At 37.4% G+C, this 23,455-nt stretch overlaps 1 protein-coding gene across 3 annotated transcripts in view; it reads right to left on the bottom strand.

Annotated features, from left to right (window-relative positions):
• The window catches only part of GPHN (gephyrin), a 740,280-nt gene that overhangs the window by 13,185 nt on the left and 703,640 nt on the right, over positions 1–23,455 (bottom strand). For all 3 annotated transcript variants that reach the window (XM_007987015.3, XM_073011087.1, XM_073011088.1), the window contains 2 exons: positions 9,416–9,489; positions 3,331–3,395 (listed from right to left, as the gene is read on the bottom strand). In XM_007987015.3, the coding sequence (XP_007985206.1) occupies positions 3,331–3,395; positions 9,416–9,489 (139 nt within the window). The remainder of the gene's footprint in view (positions 1–3,330; positions 3,396–9,415; positions 9,490–23,455) is intronic.

Here is a 23,455-nt window from a genome sequence, read left to right as displayed (position 1 = left end):
AAAATTACTATAGTATTACAAGCTTGGTACCCAAACTGAGAAAATATAAACATAAGGAAACTTATTTATAACCTTCTCTACCTAGATATTCCTTTAAATTAAAAAACAAACAAACAAACAAACAAATGATTTAAGATGTGTCTTAAGGACCTGAAGATGAATACTGTTATGGATTGAATTCATATGATAAAGCTAGAACTCGGCCGGGCGCGGTGGCTCAAGCCTGTAATCCCAGCACTTTGGGAGGCCACGGTGGTTGGATCACAAGGTCAGGAGACCGAGACCATCCTGGCTAACACTGTGAAACCCCGTTTCCACTAAAAATACAAAAAATTAGTTGGGCGTGGTGGCGGGCACCTGTAGTCCCAGCTACTCGGGAGGCTGAGGCAGGAGAATGGCGTGAACCTGGGAAGTGGAGCTTGCAGTGAGCTGAGATTGTGCCACTGCACTCCAGCCTGGGTGACAGAGTGAGAATCTGTCTCAAAAAAAAAAAGAAAAAAGCTACCCAGTCTGTGGTATTCTGTCACGGCCGCCTGAGCAGACTAATACGAATACCAAATTCTTTTAAAGTTATCAGAAGAATTTAAGGAATTCCACTATATCTCTCCAAGAAGAAATCTAGGTGTGTCATACACTTCAAAGGAGGAAGGGTGGGCTGTGAAGAAGCAACCACCTGGGCTGTAAATAACAGATTTGATTTCTTGTGTGGCATTTTATCTAACCAAGCTGTGAGATCTTGGCAAGTTCCAAAGTTTTTTGAGTCTGACTTTACTCATCTATGAAATGAAAGGTTTGGATTACATGATTCTCAACATCTCTTCTGGTTCTAAAATTCCAATTGTTTTAAACTTTTATATAGTTCTATGTAAGTATGAATGTATCACCTGGAGTGGGGAATGGGCTACTAGATTTTTAGGTTCCCTTGGCCTGGCTAAACACTGCTTATTGCATCATCAAGTCAAAAGGCAATGGTCAGTTTAGCCTATTATTAGCTATAATCATACCTCCAATTCTCTTCTACCTACAAAAGTGCTTAAGAATAGATTTTTTAAGGTGCAAAAAGTGACAAGTGATACTAATAATTTCAATGGAAAAATGAGTTGTCCACAGAACAGCAGACTCTTAAAAAGAATCAATTACTTTCCCTTGCTTCAAAATACAAGCAGATAGAATATTTTTTCTGGAAAAGCAAAACAAAAACCCAAACAAATAAAAAAGCCATTGTTCATCAAGGATTATAAAATCCTTACAATACTACTACTTTATAACATTACTGTATAAAAAATGAAGCGCTCCAATTATTTTAGAGGCGGGGTCTTGCTATGTATGAAAAAGGATTGGAAGGACTGATATCAAAAACTTGTAATAGTGGTTTATCTATATGTGTATGTTGGGGGATTATGGTTAACACTTTTTTATGCTTATCTGTATTTTCTGATTTTTACAACAGTGAGCATCACTCTAGCAATGTTAAAAATGTCAAATAAAGCAAGTAAATATACACAACTTTGATTTAAAACTTGTCAAGATTAGGGATGGCTTTAAATACATGGCCTGCAGGAAAGCAGTGATACAGTTTTGAAATGGAAAATCCTTGTAAAGCGGCGCATAGTGGCTCATGCCTGTAATCCCAAAACTTTGGGAGGCTGAGGCGGGTGGATGGCTTGAGCTCAAAAGTTGAGACCAGCCTGGGCAACATAGCGAAATCCCGTCTCTACAAAAAATACAAAAATTAGCCAGGGGTAATAGCAAGCGCCTATAGTTCCAGCTACCTGGGAGGCTGAGGTGGGAGAATGGCTTGAGCCTAGGAGGCAGAGGTTGTAGTGAGGTGAGATCGTGCTGCTGCACTCTAGCCTAGGCGACAGAGCCAGACCTTGTCTCAAAAAACCCCGCAAAAACAAACAAACAACAACAACAACAAAAACATCAAGAGAAGCAAGAAAATCCTTGTAAACGGAACCACTTTGCACATTTTACAATCTGAACATGTGAGTTTCCACTGCCCTCTGTTGGTTCACTCAGGCTGAGCAGATAAGGTTTCAAATTAAAAGCAGGAATTTGAAAATAGGTTTTAATTTTATAACATCTTTGGCATAATGCTGAAATAGGCTCCCACAGTAACATTCTTTGTTATAATATCACTGATGGTTTGTAGGTTAAGTCATATCTTCTGTAGACAAAAGAGGCTCTTCCAGGCCAAATGAAGCTACGAAAAGGAGCACGTTTCTTTATACAATGGCTATCAGAGCATCCAAGGAATTATGAAAGGTCCTAAGGAGTTTCATGTTACAGATACATTCTGAGAACTATTTTACTTAAATGTCCTCTCTCTGAAAATTTTCTATATGATAGAAATCTAATCTCTTTAATGCTTATAGATAGGGGCTTAAAATGTTTTTAAAGTTTAACATTTTTCTGCCTGCTTCCATTTCTTTACATTTCCATTTTGAGATTTACTTGACATAAAAAACAAATAAATATCCCAAAGCCATGAGATTTGTAAATCTCAAATAAATAAGTTATTTTCTAAAGGAATCTGTGCCAAAAAATAGAGAACTGAACAGAATGATCAGAGGATAATTTTAAAGTTAAAAAAATAGATGCATAAAACTTTTAGACTCTTTTAAAATTTATCAAGATTCATCATGACTTTAAATATATAACCCCAAATCACTAAAAATTTGAATTTGAAAATCCTTGTGACCTGAACCCACTTTGCTCTTTCTATAATCTGAACATGCAAGTTTCTGCTCACATTGGGGCAAGCGTGGGAATGGGGAAGTTGTAGACAGATGATGAGTGGGATTTGGCTGAGAAGCACTAGTAACAGTAGTAGCCTGACCTTTCCTCTTCCCCTCCCCTCAACCAGCCTAAATCTGGCAAGGACCAGAGGCAGCTTTGTATTTTCTGATTTGGTATTTGCATGGGTGACTCAAGGCACTTTGGCCTCTAGAGCACAATACTTCTGGGTATGAGAGGTATTAGGCTGCTAACTTCAACCAGTTTCCTACAAGGAAAAAGCAGGTGCCCCAGAAAGATCCAGTGACAGCTAACACTTGATTATCATCTCAGGATTTGGAATGTGCTTTGATATATATTATCTAATCTGATTTTACACCAACCCTATGAAGTAGATATTAGTCTTATTTTGCAGGTGAAGAAACTTCCTATAGAGGTTAAGTGATTGGTCGTTTAGAAAAGCTGAGACTTGAGCCCAGGTCTTTCAGATTTCAAACTAGGTGGTCTAATAGGGTACTGGTCACAAGAGAAGTCCAAAAAATTTTGGCTATTTTTCCAGAAAAAGCAAAGGAAACAATTCTTTATTCTTACCAGGTAGTGCAAAGATTATTTTTCTTACACCATCAATATCCAAAGTTGCAAATGTTGTTGGCAAGCTAGAAGAAAAAGTCACTTGTTAGTGATTGCTAAGCAATATGATAAATACATTAAGTACTCCAGTGTTTTTGTAATCCATACACTTATCATATAGAAAACACTTTTCTGTTGACTCGCCTTTACATCTTTATACTCTGAAGTATTCTATACACACTTAAATAAGTTTGTTTTTAGTATTCCCTGTTTTCAAGTAACCACACTTTCTGGTTTACAAAAAATTACTTACTTTTTTTTTTTTTTCTTGCCAGTGCCATAGAAATGGACTCCAAATCTTGGAGTTTCCAAGTTTTCCCACCCCTCTAGTTAATAATGTTTATACTACTTCTGCTGGCAATTTACAATAATCATTCTTAAAAGCAGAAGACTGGCCGGGCATGGTGGCTCACACCTGTAATCCCAACAATTTGGGAGGCTGAGGCGGGTGGATCACTTGAGGTCAGGAGTTTGAGATGAGCTTGGCCAACATGGTGAAACCCCATCTCCACTAAAAATACAAAAATTAGCCAGGCGTAGTGGTGTGTACCTGTAATCCCAGCTATTCGGGAGGCTGAGGCAGGAGAATCGCTTGAACCTGGGAGGCAGAGGTTGCAGTGAGCTGAGATGGGCACTGCATGCCAGCCTGGGCGACAGAGCAAGACTCCATCTCAGAAAAAAAAAAAAAAAAAAAAAAAAAAAAAAAAAAAAAGGCAGAAGACCGGAGGACTACCTGATAATATGTCTATCAGATAGTTGCCTATTGTTCAAAATGAGTATTTTTTTTAACCTTTTTCTTTCAATTGTGCTTCTTCTGTATTAGCCTTTTAAAACTATCCTTAGCATAGACATAAACACTTCCCTATTATCAAGACATTATTTTTGAAATATCAAAATAAAATATCATGACTAGAACAAAATTAATAGTAATTTTTTTTTTGGAGATGGAGTTTCACTGGAGTGAAATGGTGCGATCTCGGCTCACTGCAACCTCTGGCCTCCCGGGTTCAAGTGATTCTCCTGCCTCAGCCTCCTGAGCAGCTGGGATTATAGGCATGTGCCACCACCTTGCCCAGCTAATTTTGTATTTTTAGTGGAGACGGGATTTCTCCATGCTGGTCAGGCTGGTCTTGAACCCCTGACCTCAGGTGATCCACCCACCTCGGCCTCCCAAAGCGCTGGGATTACAGGTGTGAGCCACTGCGCCCAGCCAAAATTAGTAGTAATTTAAAAATATTCTCAAATTATACTTCCTCAAGATTTTGACATGCACTCTTATCATGGGAGGTGGGATGGAAGAGTGAGTGGCATATGAGAATAGTGTTTTTTTCCTATTCATTACCTTTTATATAGAATTTTAGCTAAAAAAATCTCATTATATTAATGAACATTAAGCAATGCAGAATTCTGATGAAATATTAACCTTTTCAGCACTTAAATTGTTTTATTTTTACTATTTTTGGAGGTTGATCTTTTAAAAACAGATCCCTCACTCATTACCTTTGGCAATAATACAGTGACACTGACTTTTTTTTTGATGATTTATAGCCATCATTATTAATGTGTTCTACTCTGCTGTAATACAGTGATGTTAGGTCACAAGAGAACTATGCGTTGTTTTCACCCCAATCATAACCCCACATTGCTATGTTTCTATAGTTCTTGTTTCTTGTTTCGGTTTTTTTATTTCTTCCCAATTTTTTTTTTTTTCCCTATGGCACCTTGTAATGCAAAACTGCTATCATCTTGACCATTAAAGCTGGTTTTAGGTTTGAGAATCAGAGAATGATAGCAATAGTTATATTGTTAGAATGAAAATAATAACAGTAATAATAAAAATATCTATTTTTATTTATTTATTTTTTGAGACAAGGTCTTGATCTGTCACCCATGCTGGAGTACAGTGGCTCAATCATGGCTCACTGCAGTCTCCATCTCCTGGGCTGAAGCAATCCTCCAGCCTCAGTCTTCCAAGTAGGTAGGACTACAGGCATGCACCACCATGTCCAGCTAATTTTTTAATTTTTAATACAGATGAGGTCTCGCCATGTGCCCAGGCTGGTCTGGAACTCCTGAGCTCAAGTGATCCACAGGTTTGGGCCACTGGGCCTGGCTAAAGTATCTGTTTTTTAAGTAACATCTATGCATCGCATTCATTATTTCATTTAAGTCTTACAACAAGCTTATGAGGTAACAATTATTATCCCATTTTATATGGAAACTGAGATTCAGAGAGATTAGGCAATGTGGTCCAAGTCACTCAGCTACTAAGTGGGGGAACACAAATTTGAACCAAGGTTGTTCTAACTTTAGCTTATATGTGGATAAAGATCTCACAGGATGGTTATGTAGTGTTAGTCCAGTTAGATCTCTGGACATCTATTTTGGGAGGCCTTTTTTTTTTTTTTTTTTTTTTTTCAGACGGAGTCTCGCTCTGTTGCCCAGGCTGGAGTGCAGTGGCGTGATCTGGCTCACTGCAAGCTCCACCTCCCAGGTTCACACCATTCTCCTGGCCCAGCCTCCTGAGTAGCTGGGACTACAGGCGCCAGCCACCACGCCCGGCTAATTTTTTGTACTTTTAGTAGAGACGGGGTTTCACTGTATTAGCCAAGATGGTCTTGATCTCCTGACCTCGTTGATCCGCCCGCCTCCGCCTCCCAAAGCGCTGGCATTACAGGCATGAGCCACCGTGCCCGGCCCACTCTGAGGCTTTTCTTTTGCATACTTTCTGATTCTTTGCTGTGTTTTAGAAAACTGAGATTAGATTTTGATACTGATTTATGGATAGGTTATTTGGCAATGATTATGGTGTGATGCAAATAATTTCAAAGATTTGTTCTTAATAACAGCTATGCTCATTGTAGATGACCCAATAAAAAAAGTGATTGGTAGATCTGGTTGCTAATACTCCGAATGCTTTTCTGAGTATCTTTGCCTCTAAAATGAAAGAGCTTAATTGCATTCTGAAAGCACTGTTATGTGGAAATAGCAAAGCCAAATTGTATTTGTGTGTTTTACATTTCTTCTGTTCTAATATTAAGTAGCAATTACCTTTAAGTTCTTATTACCTTTAGAAAAGCATAAAATTCTGGTGAACTAAAAGAAGCCCATTTAAACTTCGAAACTACTTTATTTTAGCAAACCCACAGATAATAAGAATGAGGAGAGAATATATTAACACCTTCTTTCTTCCACTGTATTTAAAGCCCATTTAAATTATAGGGCCAATTTAAGCAATCTTTTGCATCTTGCAAGTAGGTAATGTAATTTCTATAAAGGTACTCATTAAAAAAGGATTCCATTACAAAAATATTTTGTTATTATGCATTGCTATCATAAATGTCCTATTGCTAAACTGTGAATTTTTTTTAAGCTCTGGAAGCCATTTCCTTGGAACTCAAAACCTATTACTCAGTTCTCCTCTTGAGATCAGACTATAAGAGCATTTACGCAATAGTTGAGGTCACAGAGTGTTATGATTTTAAGGGAGGAAATTAAACATTAGGAATTGATGAACTGCTAAAGTTGAAGTGAGTGGTAAATAACAGATTAAAAAAAGAGTACAAAAGTTATCACAGGCACTGAGAATATTTTAAATAATAGATATTATACAAATAACTCTTCTCTGGGACAAGAGAGGCGAGGGCAAGTAGTGTTTGCTTCTTTCCCTCTGCAAATGGAACAATCAATTAATTAAATCTTTTTTTTTTTTTGAGGAAGGGTCTTACTCTGCTGCCCGGGTCAGAGTGCAGTGGCACTATCATGGCTCATTGCCACCTCTGCCTCCTGGGCTCAAGTGATCCTCTTACCTTAGCCTCCCAAGTAGCTGGGACTACAGGCATGTGCCACCACACCCGACTAATTTTTGTGTTTTTTGTAGAGACAGGGTTTTGCCATGTTGCCCAGGTTGGTCTCCAACTTCTGGGCTCAAGCGAGCCACCCCCACGGCCTCCCAAAATGCTGGGATTATAGGCGTGAGCCACTGCACTCGGCCCAATTCAATTTTTGAGGTTTTGAGAAGCACGTTGATATGCTTTTGGGATATTCTCTGTATTCTAATCAGATTAGTACTGCCCATGGGCTCAGGAAAAAAAAAAAAAAAAAAGGAGGTATACCCAATAGCATAATAATATTTGTGTAAGACAAAATGATCCAAATCCAATAGTTTCTTTCTTTTTTTTTTTTTGAGACAAGGTCTCACTCTGTTACCCAGGCTGGACTGCAGTGGCATGATCTTGACTCACTGCAACCTCTGCTTCCCAGCTCAAGTGATTCTCCAGCCTCATCCTCCCGTGTAGATGGGACTATAGGTACAAGCAACTAACGCCTAACTAATTTTTGTATTTTTTATAGAGACTGGGTTTCTCAATGTTGCCAAGGCTGGTCTGGAACTCCTGAGTTCAAAGCAATCCACACGCCTCAGCATCCCAAAGTGCTGGGGATTACAGGTGTGAGCCACCATGCCCAGCCCCAATTCAACAGTTTCAATAATAAAAAGGCCCTATCAGCAGCAGCCATATTGGGGCACGCTCAACAGGCAACTACAGAAATACAAAGCCAAGAATTCTATCTAATTATGGACAAAGCTTTAGGGATAATCTTAATTCTATACTAAAAATGGCCAAATTGTGGAGGTAAAGCCTGATCTCTATCCTATAACTGACATGAGGCACTTATTAGGAGGGCTAGCTTGATACTTTAAAGGCTTTTGAAATTTGTTGATGGTACCCGTAGCTCACTTATAACAACTGAGAAGCCTCTTGGCTTCTCTCCTAGGGTTCATTAACAGTAAAGCATCATTACTGTTGTCCCTAACAGCATGGAGGTGTGCTGGAACTCTCAGCCATACAGTTGAGGTCTTTGAACAGGAAATCATAGGTTCATAGAGTAGCAAAGGTCTAAACTATTTCTTAAAGATATGGCCATATCTTTCACTAACACCAATGTTTGGCAACCTTTGAGGATTTATAACTGACTTCAGGACCTCCATCAGCCCTTCTTTAGGTGTTATTAATTTTTAAGAGATGTGCAAATTCATGGTTATTTTTCTTAGTTATTTTTCTTTCCTCCTGGGGACCAGAAGGAAGCAGTGTGACAGTCAACTTAACAAAACATTCTTGCAAAGGAAAAAAAAAATTAAACCTGAATTTAATCAAGCCTTTGTATCTTTCAATCTATAGCATACATCAGAGACAGAGGAACATAACCTAAGGAAGTAATCAGCCAAATCCATTCATCAGTACACATGATCCATTTTCTCTAGCAAGTCAATGGCACAACAACAACAAAAAGCGTGGGGGCAGAAAATGTTCTCATTTAATAGAGACTTAAACAAATACACTGAGTGGACCTTAACGCAATCCTTATCAAACAAAACAATTATAAAAAGGCATTCTTTTTCTTGATATGTAGGAGAAATTTGAATATGATCAGGGTATTAGATGATATTAAAGTATTATTTATTTTGTTAGATGAGATAATACCATTGTGGTTAGGTAAGAGAATACTGTTGTTAGTATTATTATTTCAAATGTATATCAAAATGACATGTCTAGAATTTGCTTTTAAACAATCCGGCCCTCTCTCCCCACTAAAAGGCAGGGTGGGGTGGGGGTATTGATAAAACAATTACAGAAAAATGTTGATAGTTACTGAAGCTGGGTGATGGGTACATGGGGTGGGGGTTCGTTCCCTACTTTTGGGTATATTTGAGAGTTCTCATATTAATTATTTTTAAAAAGAGAGAAAGAAGCAGTTTGGGCAAAAAGAGAAAAAGAGGAAGAAGGAACTAGGGATGAGAATAAAAAGGAGAAAAAGTTTGGAAAGTTGCTGTGTTTTGTTCATACCAAACTCAGTAACTCATAAGGAAGATGAATTCCTATTTCATTAGGACCTGCACTTGTGCAAAGGATCCTAATACTATATTTCTTTTTTTTTGGAATAGTTAATTCATAATAGGAAACGTAAAAAGAAGGCATTTAAAAGTTTGTTAGTTAAAGCAAGCCAAACCAACCCCATATATGAGATAACAAGATTATTTTCATACCCTGGTTTCATAAAAACCCTGCCAAAATGGATCTGAGCATGAAGATCAATGTCCAGCACCTGCTTGAGATAGTCCTGCAAACATTAAAAATAATCACTTTACTTTCAAACATTTTAATATTAGACTTTCAACACTTTAAATGAACATTAAATTAATTTATAAGATTGAAATGAAAAGAAACATCTTTCTTATTTTAATGAAGTTGATTTGCGTAACACAATATTCCTTCATTCCTCATTTATCCATTTATTCATTCAATAAATAGTCGCTTAACACTTGGTATATGATGAGTACCAATCTATGTGCAGGGGCACACAGCCTTGAACAAAAGAGACAACGTCCCTGTCCTCATAGAAAGTACATTCTAGTAGGAAAAGTTAGATAAAAACAAAACAACTACATTAATGTATAACATCACTAGCTGGTGGGTTGTTTTTCTTCTAAGATAGAATTTTATGTCTGACGAAGGATGTTAACAAATATGTCTTAAGTTGTGCCTGGGCAAGCAACCTACATGTATGTATCCTACACCATTCTGCTTAATGATCTTAAAGCCATATACATTCCTTGAAGAGAGACTTGAACATATGCCCACAGATTATTTAGATTTGTTAAATCTAAATAACTCAACTAAAATGAAAAACAGGAAGGGAACTCTAAAACAGAAAGTCAAGGGAGTTTAACTACTCCAACTTTATATTCTAGTATTAAAAACAAAACTAACCTGTGGCTATGACCAACCCACAGATTCCCAAATCTGATCTTTGTAAATGATATATAACACCGCTCTGCAGCTGGTGTTGTAGACAGAAAGAAAAAAATTGCAGTCCTTAACATTTCTCTTAAATAATACAAACCTAGCTAGGTCTATTACTAAATTTTTTGGTTTACTAATCTAAAAGTGAGTCCAGTAACCTGCCTACATTTTAAATATTTCACAAGCTATGAGGTACTTTTATTTGTAAACATGTGTTCCCTTCTATCTCCACAGCCTCAACCAACATCATCTCACTCCTTGCCAATAGTGCCACCCTCCTCCTGTGGGGAGAATGAATTACAGGCACGCACCACCACGCCCAACTAATTTTTGTCTTTTTAGTAGAGACAGGGTTTCACCAGGTTGGCCAGGCTTATGTCAAACTCCTGACCTCAGGTGATCCACCTGTCTTGGCCTCCCAAAGTGCTGGGATTACAGGCATGAACCACTGCACCCAGCCATATCATCTTTTAAATATCCAAGATTCCTATATTTTCTAGTCCCCCAGTCATTGTTCTCATCCATCTCACCCGGCCACATTCCTCTCTATCAATCTTTCTCTGCGTCTACATTCTAGCAAGACTCCTTCCTTCCTTCCTTCTCCCCTGCCCTCCGCCCCCCGCCACTCTCTCTCTCGTTCTCTCTTCTTCTTGAGACAGGGTCTCACTCTGTCACCTAGGCTGGAGTGCAGTGGCATGATCTCGGCTCACTGCGACCTTCGCCTCCCAGGTTCAGGCAATTCTTGTCCCTCAGCCTCCCAAGTAGCTGGGTGGGATTATAGGTGCATGCCACCATGCCTGGCTAATTTTTGTATTTTTAGGAGAGACAGCATTTCACCATGTTGGCCAGCCTAGTGTTGAACTCCTAGCCTCAAGAGATCCACCCGCCTTGGCCTCCCAAAGTGTTGGAATTACAGACGTGAACAAACACATCTGGTCGGTTTTTCAAGCTCTTGCCTCCAGTCTTTGAAAATGTTCTTCTTTCTGCCTTGAATACTCTTTCTACCCCACTGTCTATCCCACCTTCATCTTAGTCTCAGTCATCTTCTCAGCCTCCTCTGAACTCCAAAGACTGGGGGACCAGATGAAATATTGATTGTTAATTAACTAACATATTTTTCATTTTGAGGTTATATTATTAAATAAATTTGTAAATGTTACTTACATATTCTTGATGAATTAACTCATTTAAAATAATAAAATGTCCCTCCTAATATCTAGTAATCCTTTTTACCTTAATTTTCTCTATTTGCTGTACATAAAAATGTATTATAAGAAAAGAAAAAGAATTCTCTCTGTTATCAATATAGCTACACTATAACTTTTTCAAATCTTTTACTTTCAGTTTTCTGTGTCTTTATAAGCAGTATATGATTAGCTATTTTTTAAAAAATCCAGAATGACAATTTTTAACTGAAGGATTCAGTCTATTTACATTTAGTATAATTTTTCTTTTCTTTTTTTTTTTTTCTTTTTTTGAGACAGAGTCTTGCTCTGTCACCCAGGCTGGAGTGCAGTGGCGCAATCTCGGTTCACTGCAACCTCCATCTCCTGGGTTCAAACGATTGCATGCCTCAGCCTCCTGAGTAGCTGGGACTACAGGCACATTCTACCACATCCAACTAATTTTTGTATAGAGACGAGGTTTCATCACATTGGTCAGGCTGGTCTAGAACTCCTGGCCTCACATGATCAGTCTAACTCAGCCTCCTGAAGTGCTGGGATTACAGGCATGAGCCACCACACCTGGCCTACATGTAGTATGATTACTGCTATATTTGGGTATAAAACTATCACTGTACCATTTGTCACTTCTGCTTTTGTTTCCTTCTTTCTTCTTCTATACGTCCCTTAGGATTCATAAAATATTTTTTATTTAATATTCTTTCCCCTCTATTAGCTTGTTAGTTACATATTCTTATATTATTATTTTAGTAGTTGTTTTAGAGATTATAATATGCATCCTTGACTTATTACAGTCTACTCATAATTGGGTTTTTAAAAATCACTTCCCAGACAATACAAGAACCTTAAAACGTATCAACTCAATTTATGCCTTTCTACCTTTTATGCTATTGTGTGTATATATTTTACATGCATTTTAAGCATATACATATGTGCATGTATATGTTTACATTTTAAGTATATGTATTTTATTTATCGTATATATTTTCTACATATATTATGCTGTATATTTTCTACATATACTATGTTGACAATATATACTTGATATTTACATATTCACTGTACAGTATTTATTTATATTTTAAGCCTCACAAGGCATTATTATTTTACACGATCAACACTTATTTACATTTGCTGACATGTTAACCCTCTTTAGTCCTTTCTGCATTTCCATGCTTCCATAATCCTTCTACCCTAAAAACTCTATTTAGTCTAGGTCCGTACAGTTTCTGTTTGGCTGAAACTGTCTTTATTCCACCTTCATTTTTGAAATAAATTTTTGATGACTATAGAGTTCCCTATTGGCAGTATTTTTTCCCTGCACTTTACAAATCCCAGTCCATTGTTTTCTGGGTTCCATCATTTTCATTTCAATCATTTGTTAGTTTTATTGTTGCTCCTTTGAAGGCAATGCGTCCTTCTGGTAAAATTTTCTCTGTCTTTGGTTTTCAGTAGTTTTGCTGATTACCTAGGTATGGTTTCTTTCATTTATCTGGCTCGAGATTAGTAGAGCTCCTAGAATTTCTGGCTTGATGTCTTTTATTGATTTTGGAAAACTCTCTGCCAATATTTTAAATACTGTTTTTGCTCACTCTGTCTCCCCTCTCCTTCTTAGACTTCATCTACATATACGTTTGACCTTTCACCATATCCCATGTGTCTTTTATGCTCATTTCTAAATTTTCTATCCCTTTTTTAAAATTTCTATTTGATTCTTAAGAATAGATTCCAGTTTTCTAGTGAAATTTCCCATTTTGTCATCACTTTTTCTTAAACATATAATGGTTATTTAAAGTCCATGTGAGACAATATAAATATCAGCATCATTTTTAGGTCTAGTTTATCAATTGTTTCCTATCTTAATTTTTAGTCGTTTTGCTCTGTCTCTGACAACTCTGGTAACTTTTCAAATGGAAGCCCAAATATTAGGTATGAAAAAGATGAAAAGGCTTTGGACAATGATATATTCCTCCAAAAAGAATTTCAGGTCTTCTGGCAGTTAAGGAGAACTCAAATTGTCTTCATCTAATCAGGGATTGAGATAGTTTGATGCTGGATTTCAGTCCCTGTGATGGCTAGTTTATCTCCAGTTTGTCTTTATTCCTAAAGCATAGCCCTTCAAGGGTTTAAACTGAAAGCCTGAGACATTTACCAGGGCTCCTTCTCTATAACAGGTCCTGAACTCATAAGACTGATTAAAATCCTGCTTATTTCATTAGCTTCCTCGCTTTTTTTTTTTTTTATGCTTGGCTTCTTTGCCTCCTGTACTATTAGAGCTCTCATCCCACCTCACTCCTGGCTTAGGAATTAGTAAATGCTTTGAGGAAAAATATGGTGAAGAATTCCAGTTTTACTTCTCTGTGGTTCACTTTTCTCTGGGATCTTAGTGCCTGGAATCCTGGCTGTCTTGGTTATTCTCTTCAGACATCTGCTTTTTCTTTTCTTTAAAAAAATTTATATAGTTTTTATAGATGTTCTTGGTGGGAGGATTGGTCCAAATATGCTATTCATCATAACAGAAGCAGAAATCTTCAGATCTTTCTTATATGCTCTTATAGCACTAAATGCTTCTAACATTATGCACTTAGGTTATAGAGCAACTGCTTTGATAGCTGATACGTATCCTTTGTTAAACTATAAAGTTCTTGAGAACAGGAACCTTGTCTTTTATATCTATATCTATATCATGAATCCTTAATGAATAGCATACACCTTTCACTCATTCATTTGTTAGTGCACCAAACATTTCTGAGTGCCTATTACGTATTAGGAATTCCATATGTGCTAGGCATTTAATGGTAAAGAAGAAAGACATAGTCCCTGACACGAAGATATCCTGTTATATTTTACTGGAGAGAAATAGCCAAAAACAAGTAAACCAACAAATAAAATAATTACAATTTGTGGTACATGCTATGAAGGAAATAAGCAGGTGCTGGGATAGAAAATGATGAGGGTGTGGAGAACAGGAAAGTTCATTTTAGAAGAGGTAGTGATATATTAGCTAAGCCTTGAAGGATAAGAAGGATTCACGCATGTGAATTGTGGAGGGAAGAGAATTCCAGAGAAAGGGACATACAAATGAAAGCTTCCAAAGTGGCAAAGCGTGCATAGAACTGAAAAGGCAATGGATGGTAGTAAATGAGTAGGAGAGAGGTATAAGCTGAGTTTGAAGAGATAGGCAGAAGCCAGAGTTGCAGGGCCTTGAAGGTTATGATGCAGAGTTTGGAAAGCTGATGCTTATGTGTTTGCTAAATGAATGAAAGTATTTTATTTTTCTTGCAAAAATTATTTTTAAAAATAGCCCTTTTCATTCTTTTTGAACATGAAGGAGGGCTTCATGCTCCTGTGACAGACAGAAAACTTGTACCAGACATAGTGATACAGGCTGAGAATAATCATTGTTCTTACATTTTTGTTTACCTATTGAAGCAGCAAGGATCTTTGTCTGATATTCTGAACCCCAGAGTCAGATGAGAAGAAGAAAAATGAATGGATGAAGGAATAAGTCTCTTCCTCAACTGAGGTAAGGAGAAACACCAGTGATCAGAAAAATTATGCAAGACTTTGAAATGGGCAGAAAAGAATACTGGGTGTCCAGTGCAACACCCACTTTCTGGTTGTGTTTTTCAGCTATTTTACAGCAATGAAACGGAGTAAAACTGATGGTAAATGCAATGGACTGAATATGTCTCTCCCCACCCTCAAATTTGATGTTGAAACTCCAATCCCAATGTGATGGTGGGGGCTCTGGGAAGTAATTAGGTAATGAGGGTGGAGTTCTCATGAGTAGAATTAATGCCATCATAAGAAGAGGCCAGAGAGTTAGCTAGCTTTCTTTCTGCCATGTGAGCGTAAAAGGAGAAGTCAGCTATCTGCAGCCTGGAAGAGGGCCCTCACCAGAACCCATCCATGCTGTCACCCTGATCTTGGATTTCCCAACCTTCAGAACTATGATAAATAAATGTTTAAGCCACCCATTTTATGGTATTTTTTGTTATTTTGAGACAGGGTCTCATTTTGTTGCCTAGGCTGGAGTGCAGTGGTGTGAACACAGCTCACTGCAGCCTTGACCTCCCACCTCAGATTCCTGACTAGCTGGGACTACAGGCAAGCACCACTATGCCTAGCTAATTTTTATAGTTTGTGTAGAGAGGAGGTTTTACCATGTTGCTTGGGCTGGTCTAGAACTCCTGAGCTTAAATGATCTGCCCACCTTGGCCTCTCAAAGTGCTGGGATTACAGACGTGAGCCACCACACTTGGACTTTGGTATTTTCTAAATAGCAGCTTAAGCTAAGACAGTGAACACTTTTTTTTTTTTTCCCCACACGGAGTCTCGCTCTGTCACCGGGCTGGAGTGCAGTGGCACAATCTAGGCTCAGTGCAACCTCTGACTCCCTGATTCTCCTGCCTCAGCCTCTTGAGTAGCTGGGATGACAGGCACACACCACCACACCCAGCTAATTTTTGTATTTTTAGTAGAGATGGGGTTTCCCCATGTTGGCCAGGCTGGTCTTGATCTCCTGACCTCGTGATCCACCCACCTCGGCCTACCAAAGTGCTGGGATTACAGGCGTGAGCCACTGTGCCCTGCCAGTGAACATAATTTTTACTCAAAGAAATGTAAATGAATTCTGCCCAGTGGAGATGTAATTGATTATTCTGTGGTGGGTATAGATCCGTTTTGCATCTATTAGCAAATTATTTCAGCATTCTTGATGACCTGATTATCTGGGTAATCAAGAATGCTGAAATGGGTGTGTTCTTTGAATTCTCCTTTGAATAGGTCATAACATCTTACTTATTTGCTTGTTGTTGAGTTAAAGAAAATCTTGGAAACATGTTTATTTTATATATTTATGAGATTCATAATTTTTTTACATAGGCAAACATGTAAGATTTTAAAATATCATGTAACATTTGCTAAAAGCAATTGATCATTTAAAGAAAAATAATGATATAGTGAAGGTTCAATAATATATGTAAATATGACATTTATGGCAAGTGTAGCACAGATGTTGAGAGGGGAAAAACAGAAGTATATCATTGTAAGATTCTTTTTTTTTTTTTTTTGAGACAGAGTCTCGCTCTGTCGCCCAGGCTGGAGTGCAGTGGCCGTATCTCAGCTTACTGCAAGCTCCGCCTCCCGGGTTCACGCCATTCTCCTGCCTCAGCCTCCCGAGTAGCTGGGACTACAGGCGCCCGCCACCTCGCTTGGCTAGTTTTTTATGTATTTTTAGTAGAGACGGGGTTTCACCGTGTTCGCCAGGATGGTCTCGATCTCCTGACCTTGTGATCCGCCCGCCTCGGCCTCCCAAAGTGCTGGGATTACAGGCTTGAGCCACCGCGCCCGGCAAGATTCTTATACTATATATGAAGTGGTAATAATATCACTTCTAGGTAGAATATAAAAGTTGTACATACTATGAACACTAATGAAACAACTGAATTTATTTACAAAAAGGAGGTATGGTGAGTAAACCAAGAAAGGAGACAAAATCAAGATTAATGATTTTATCTATAAAAAAATTAAACTTTAACAATTCCAGAGGCTCCACTGAGATGCTCCATTGATTCATTGGACACAGCCAGTTAAACTTCATTGGCAGAGAAGTACACTTTATGAGTGGCTTCAACTTGGGTACAGGCCAGGCATAGTGGCTCAAGTCTGAAATCCCAGCACTCTGGGAGGCTGAGGCAGGCAGATCACTTGAGGTCAGGAGTTCAAGACCAGTTTGGCCCACATGGTGAAACAGCATTTCTATTAAAAATACAAAAATTAGCCAGGCGTGATGGCATGCGCCTGTAATCCCAGTTACTTGGGAGGCTGAGGCATAAGAATTGCTTGAAGCCGGGACGCGGAGGTTGCTGTGAACCAAGATCATGCCACTGTGCTCCAGGCTGGGAGATAGCACGAGACAATGTCTCAAAAAAACAAAAACAAAAAAAAACAAACGAAGGGTACATCTTTCCTTGGTTCCTGCAGTGAATTCCAAGCAGCAATAAAACTGTAACTTTGGTAACTTTTGGTTTCTCAATTTTGGCCTCCATATTCATTTTGGTTCTGTTTTTGTTTCTGCACACAGCCAATAAGGTATTGCCCCTTGTGGCAGGAATGATTAGGGATTTGGTTTTACGGTCTAATCATTTGGTGATCTCTGTAAAAGGATGATACACATCTATTTTTTTTTTTTTGGGTAAGAGAAGACAGAGAATCTGACTTATTAGTCTTTCTTGTTTATTTCTCTTATTGTCAATTCTGAGACCAAAACAATTAAGATTTTTGTGCCCTCTAGGAAAGAAAATACTTCTTTATTACTGGACTGATGAATTTTTATGGTTCTGTGTTTACTCTTGACTTATAGCTCAAGTTATAAGTAGAACATGTAAGTAGAACTGAAGCTATTGTGTTTCTTATCTGTCTGTGTGTTCATATGTCTGTAATACAGAAAAGCATTTATCTCATTTTGTGGGTATGAAGTGTCTTCCTTCCTATTTCTGTAAGGTATTCATAAATTATATTATCTCTTAAAGGTGCCCTGTTCTAATTAGCTTAGAGAGACAATAGGTGCTTATATAAAATATTTCTAAAATTCCTAGATAATAAATAATTTTAACTTATAATATTTCAAATATGCTACACTGAAAATATTCTACTTATAATTTTGAGAATGTGAGTTCATATAATTAGGATAAATCTTTAGCAAATGAGACTAACTTAATAATTCCAGTTATTAAGAAAAGCCAAAAGCCAGGTATGATGATGTGTACCTATAATGCTAGCTACTTGGGAGGCTGAGGCAGGAGGATTATCGCTTAAGCCCAGAAGTTAGAGACCAGCTTGAGCAAAATATTGAGACCCTGTCTCAAAACATACATATAAACAAAGAAAAAAAAAGAACAAACCCCAAACTTAAATAACAATAATAAAAAAAACCCAGCCATGTTCTCTCTCTTATTTACATCAATCTTAAGTATAACACAAGTATACATTTCATTTCACTTGGGTTTTTCCTAAACTTCTATAGGCTTATTTATCAAATAAGCTCACATTCTTCCTATATAATATTTAAGATTATAAAAAAGTATAAAACTGTGATCAACAAAATCAAATAATTATTCTGAAAACCTTACAATGTTAATAGTTATTATGTTTTATAATATGTCAGTTTCAAAATAATTTAAGATTTTTATTTAGTTAAAATCTTGAGCTGATATTACATTGAATTAATAAATCATCAGATACCTAATTTCTAAGATAGGATATTAGAGCATTTATTATTAAGCATAATTTTAAGTTATTAACTTTTTAAAAAGAATATAGTTATTAACTATACAGAAATTAAAACTATATAGTTAATAATATGTACTTTTTAAGGTGAACATACTTTGCTGGAGAGGTTGTATCTCTGGGTCATGTTAATGAATGTGTTCATTCATCTTTGCTATCCTAAGGTGTAAAAGGGATGTGTCTGGCAGTAGAAAGTTGTGTTCTTTGTGTTTATGAGCTTTGCTAGTCTGCTAAAATGGTTACATATTATTTCTCAATTATCCAAGCTCCTTAGTTTTCTCTATGACATAGATATTAGTTATTTTCTTAAACATCATAATCAATATGGGTAGTTGCAATTATATAAGGAGTAATAATGACAGAGAAGTATAACTATATGTGTTCTTTTGTTTTTCAAGGAAAAATAATATTTTTTTCTTAAAGCCCAGTTCTCAGAATTTTTGGTCTCAAGACCCCTTTACATATTCTTACATGAAAATTCATTAAGGATCCCTAAGAGTTTTTGTTTATGCGAGCTATAGCTATGGATATTTACTATATTAGAAATTAAAACTAAGAAATAAAAAAAAATTTGGTTCATTTGAAAATAGCAACAATAAAGCCATTTCATGTTAACATAAGTAACTTCTTTTCATTTTTTTTTTTTTTTTGAGATGGAGTCTCGCTCTCTCTCGCCCGGGCTGGAGTGCAGTGGTGCCATCTTGGTTCACTGCAAACTCCGCCTCCCAGGTTCATGCCATTCTCCTGCCTCAGCCTCCCAAGTAGCTGGGACTACAGGTTATTCTTTTTGTGTAATTTGCCTTTTTGTGTTTTCTGTTTATTTTATCTTTATTTAAAGAAATAAAAAAGCGAAGAACAAAGTTTCCTCATTTATAAACTGAGCCAAGGTTATTTACAATCATGTTACCTTCTATGTTCATTTTCAAATCTTTTATTGTTGTTTTGAAAAATTAGGTAACCTAGTATGGTTTCTCAGGTCTTCATCAAGTGCCCCATCCTTTTTTAATAACTCTTTTGACTTTGCCTTTTAAAGATCAGACAAAAAATTAGGAAAACATATTCTTTTCTTACCAAAACTCATCTTAAAAATTTCCTAGAGGGCCTCTAGAAAATCCCAGATTTGTTTTCATCTTATACAAAGAAATGCTGGGAATAATTAGATTTGTTTGAAGTTTCATGAGAGGAGCTGCCATATCTGAGAAGAGATACTCAGTCTGTCCTAGGTTAGATTCTTATAGGTAAACTGTTATTAATATAAATATTTCAGAAATTGTTTGCTTTACGGGAAGTTCCTGGTAATTTGACAATGCCCTTGCTGTTTTACCCTCAGAGGAAACACTGATCAAAAACTTCTACGCTGGCGTGGTGGTTCATGCCTATAATCCCAGCACTTTGGGAGGCCGAGGCAAGAGGATTGCTTGAGCCCAGGAATTCAAGGCTGCAGTGAACTATGATGGCACTACTGCACTGTCCCCTGGGTGACAGAGTGAGACTCTGTCTCAAAAAACAAAATAAAACAAAAACCTCAAAACAGAAAAAAAACCCTACTGTGAAATACTTACATATGTACCTCAAAAGAGAATGTTACTTATCTTCTATTCTGATATTATTGGTTATAGAAGTAAATTAAGCACAGCTCTCAAGTATTTGCCATCCACAGAGAATTTCTGTTTCACTCTGATGCTTGCCTGAAGGCTCTGCTACAAGCTATAGTCAATAGTTTATGCCCAAAACAGAGACAGATTCAGAACATTAGGGAAAAGGAGTGTAATAGGCACTTTAACATTGATATTGAGATATCAGACAATAACCTCTTGAGTACAGGCTTTTGAGGTGATACAGCTTAGGTAACTTTTATATAGTACCGAAGCAGATGGCTTCAGGAAAGCAGACTGCTAACTCAACATTTAGCAGAACAAGTGATGTAGGACTAAGTGAAATATTAAAAGAATTTTTTTTTGTGTGTTTGTTTGGAATATTGTTGATTAGTTTTTTGTTTGTTTGTTTGTTTGGTTTGGTTTTTTGAGACAGAGTCTTCCTCTGTCACCCATGCTGGAGTGCAGTGATGCGATCTTGGCTCACTGCAACCTCCACCTCCCAGGTTCAAGCAGCTCTTGTGCCTCAGCCTCCCACGAAGCTGGGATTACAGGTTTGTGTTACCATGCCCAGCTAAGTTTTGTGTTTTCAGTAGAGGTGGGGTTTTGCCATGTTGGCCAGGCTGGTCTTGAACTCCTGGCCTCAAGCAATCTGCCCACCTTGGGCTCCCAAAGTGCTGGGATTACAGGCATGAGCCAATGTGCCCAGCCAATTACTTTTAACTATTCTAAGGCTGCCTGGCTCTAGACTTACAAAACAAATCAAGGAGCCTACATGGTTAATTAACTTTTATTGCTAAATAATTGGGCAAACCTCGTGAAACCGACCTTTTTTGTGATCAGTTATCATCTCTGTGATTACTTTGATCATAGGCGGTGGTGGAGACACTACTAGCAAAAATTAAGAGACTCAGAAACGAACAAAAAAGGTCACTGGTGTCCAGTTTAGTGCATCCTTCTGGGTTATTGCCACCTTTCATTATCTTTGAGTTATTTAATAATTCTGTAAGTCAAGGAAAACTTATAGTAATGCATATGATTCTTTAGTTTTCATGGCAAAGGCAGATACTGTTTAACTATTGAACAAACTTTCAGTGTTTTGTAAAAATGAAATTCTTTGAAAAGGGTGTGTAGGGCACGGTGAGGTAAAGGAGGGGAGAGATATTTAGGGAAGTAACTGCAGAAGAATCATTTCTCCTTGGTTGGGAAGAAGGTACTGGTCTACGAGTCCAACAAGCAGCAGGGTCCCCTCCTCACTGTTTAGCAGGCAGTATGTTGGGGAAGTGGTCAGACTTTAGAAGGGATGGCTGTGAAATACACCCAAGGAGGCTAGCTGCCCTAAGGTTTCCAGCCTCTACTTGACCTTAGTGCTCCTAGCATGGCCCAAAGGAGCAAAGACTTGAGACCTAATGGTACTACAAGAATACTCTAGATGTATTCAGTGCAGACCAGTGACCAGGTGTGTCTCCCTGATGCTTTGGTGCTGCTTAAGAACCTTCAGGTTCCTTGGCATAATTCTTGGAGATAGTAAGCTCCAGTTGTGGCTTAATAAAATTTCCCACCAGTCCTGTAACATAGGCACTTAGAGTACAATTTAAATGGAATTAAATACTTTTCTTGCATACCTAAGGTTCAGCACTTAATATTCATGCCTGCTACATAATGCTTCTGAAGTTTTCCTTGATTTCCCTGTCTTTTTAGTAACTGGTTTTCAGGCTTAGCTCTTGGGCTGAAGCAGATGTTCTATTTTTTATTATTTTCTTTCTGCTATGGAGGTACCCTAAATTCTTTTTGGAATTACAACTTGTTGGCTGGCAGGAATTTGCTGCATTTATGTTTTATCTCTTTCTTCCTGGTTCCTCTATCATCTCATTCCCACTCAAGGAGGTAGGAAGGGACAATTAGCAGCTCCTAAGGAATACTGTGGGATGCCCAGTTCCTAAAATTACTTTCCTAGTAAATTAAAGGTTTAGTATAAGTATCTTATTACACAGAGAGTAAAATAAATAAAACCAATGTGCTTAACTATATTGGCTTTGTTTACTGGTGAGCAAATCCCTGGCATAACTGACATCTTTGTTAGCACTAATAAAGAAGGTTAGGTTGAGAAGTGTTCTGTCCTTACCACAACTGAGCCACAATTGCCAAGCCTATATATGCTATAAGCTTGTTACCTCTCCAGAAGTACTAGAAAAGATAAACGTTAGTTCTGCCAAATAGGTATTATCCCACAATTAGGTTAATCAGAAACTAAGAGAAATTATACAAGACACAAGCCCTGGAAATAACAAATTTAACATTTAAATAGACCTGACTTCATGGTTTGCTCTTGTAATATTGAAAGTACCACAGGCAGTTTGATGGTAATGAAAACAGACACGTTGAAAATTATTTCTTTCAGCTGTGCTACAGTACAGATCTCAGCCCCTAGCCTTTGTGATCTCAGGAGAGTTCTGCGGCAATTTGCTCTACCTGGGGCTAAAGACTCTGGGAGACTTTGAGGGAACACTAATCCAGCAATTTGTCTGCTATAAGAACACCTACCCACACTTCAACACTTTCACTCCTGGATGTAATGTGAGATTTTTTTCTTCCAAACTTTTTAGCATCTGCAGTGCTATTCTGAAAGGCTCTAACACTAAAGTTTGTGAATGGAAGGCAGGTATTCTTCTGTTCAGGTTGCTAAGTTCTAACATTTGTTCTCTGAGCCAACAGAGTTCACTGTCCAAAGAGTCAGTTTATATAAATTTAGGCAGTTTTATAGCTACAAGAGGACAGAGATCAAGAACAATCATATATATAAGATATAGTTTAAAATAAATCAAACTCTTAGAAAATATGAATTTTAGTAAAAATTGCTATGACGGTATTTTTGTAATTTTTCAGTTCAGTCCTTAATGTGAGAGAAAACATGGAAAAGGATTATCAGCTGGCAAAACATTTTATGCTGAAATATCTTTGAGCCAAAAATTAAGGTTGGTTATTTCATAAAGAATATTTTACTTTTATAACATTATTCAGTGGACCCAATAGTCATCGTAAGCTAACACATTTCATTAAGAAATGTAAACTTAGTGTTACTGAAATATTCAAATTGTAGTCTTTACAGGAACAAGTATATACCATCTACAAATAAACTTAGTGCTATAAAATAATGTGTGTGTGTGTATATATATATGTGTGTGTATATATATATCATTTTATTTATTAT

This window comes from Chlorocebus sabaeus, chromosome 24 (genome assembly GCF_047675955.1).
Source record: "Chlorocebus sabaeus isolate Y175 chromosome 24, mChlSab1.0.hap1, whole genome shotgun sequence".
Classification (NCBI taxonomy): Eukaryota; Metazoa; Chordata; class Mammalia; order Primates; family Cercopithecidae; genus Chlorocebus; species Chlorocebus sabaeus.
This window is presented reverse-complemented; position numbering and strand designations above follow the sequence as displayed.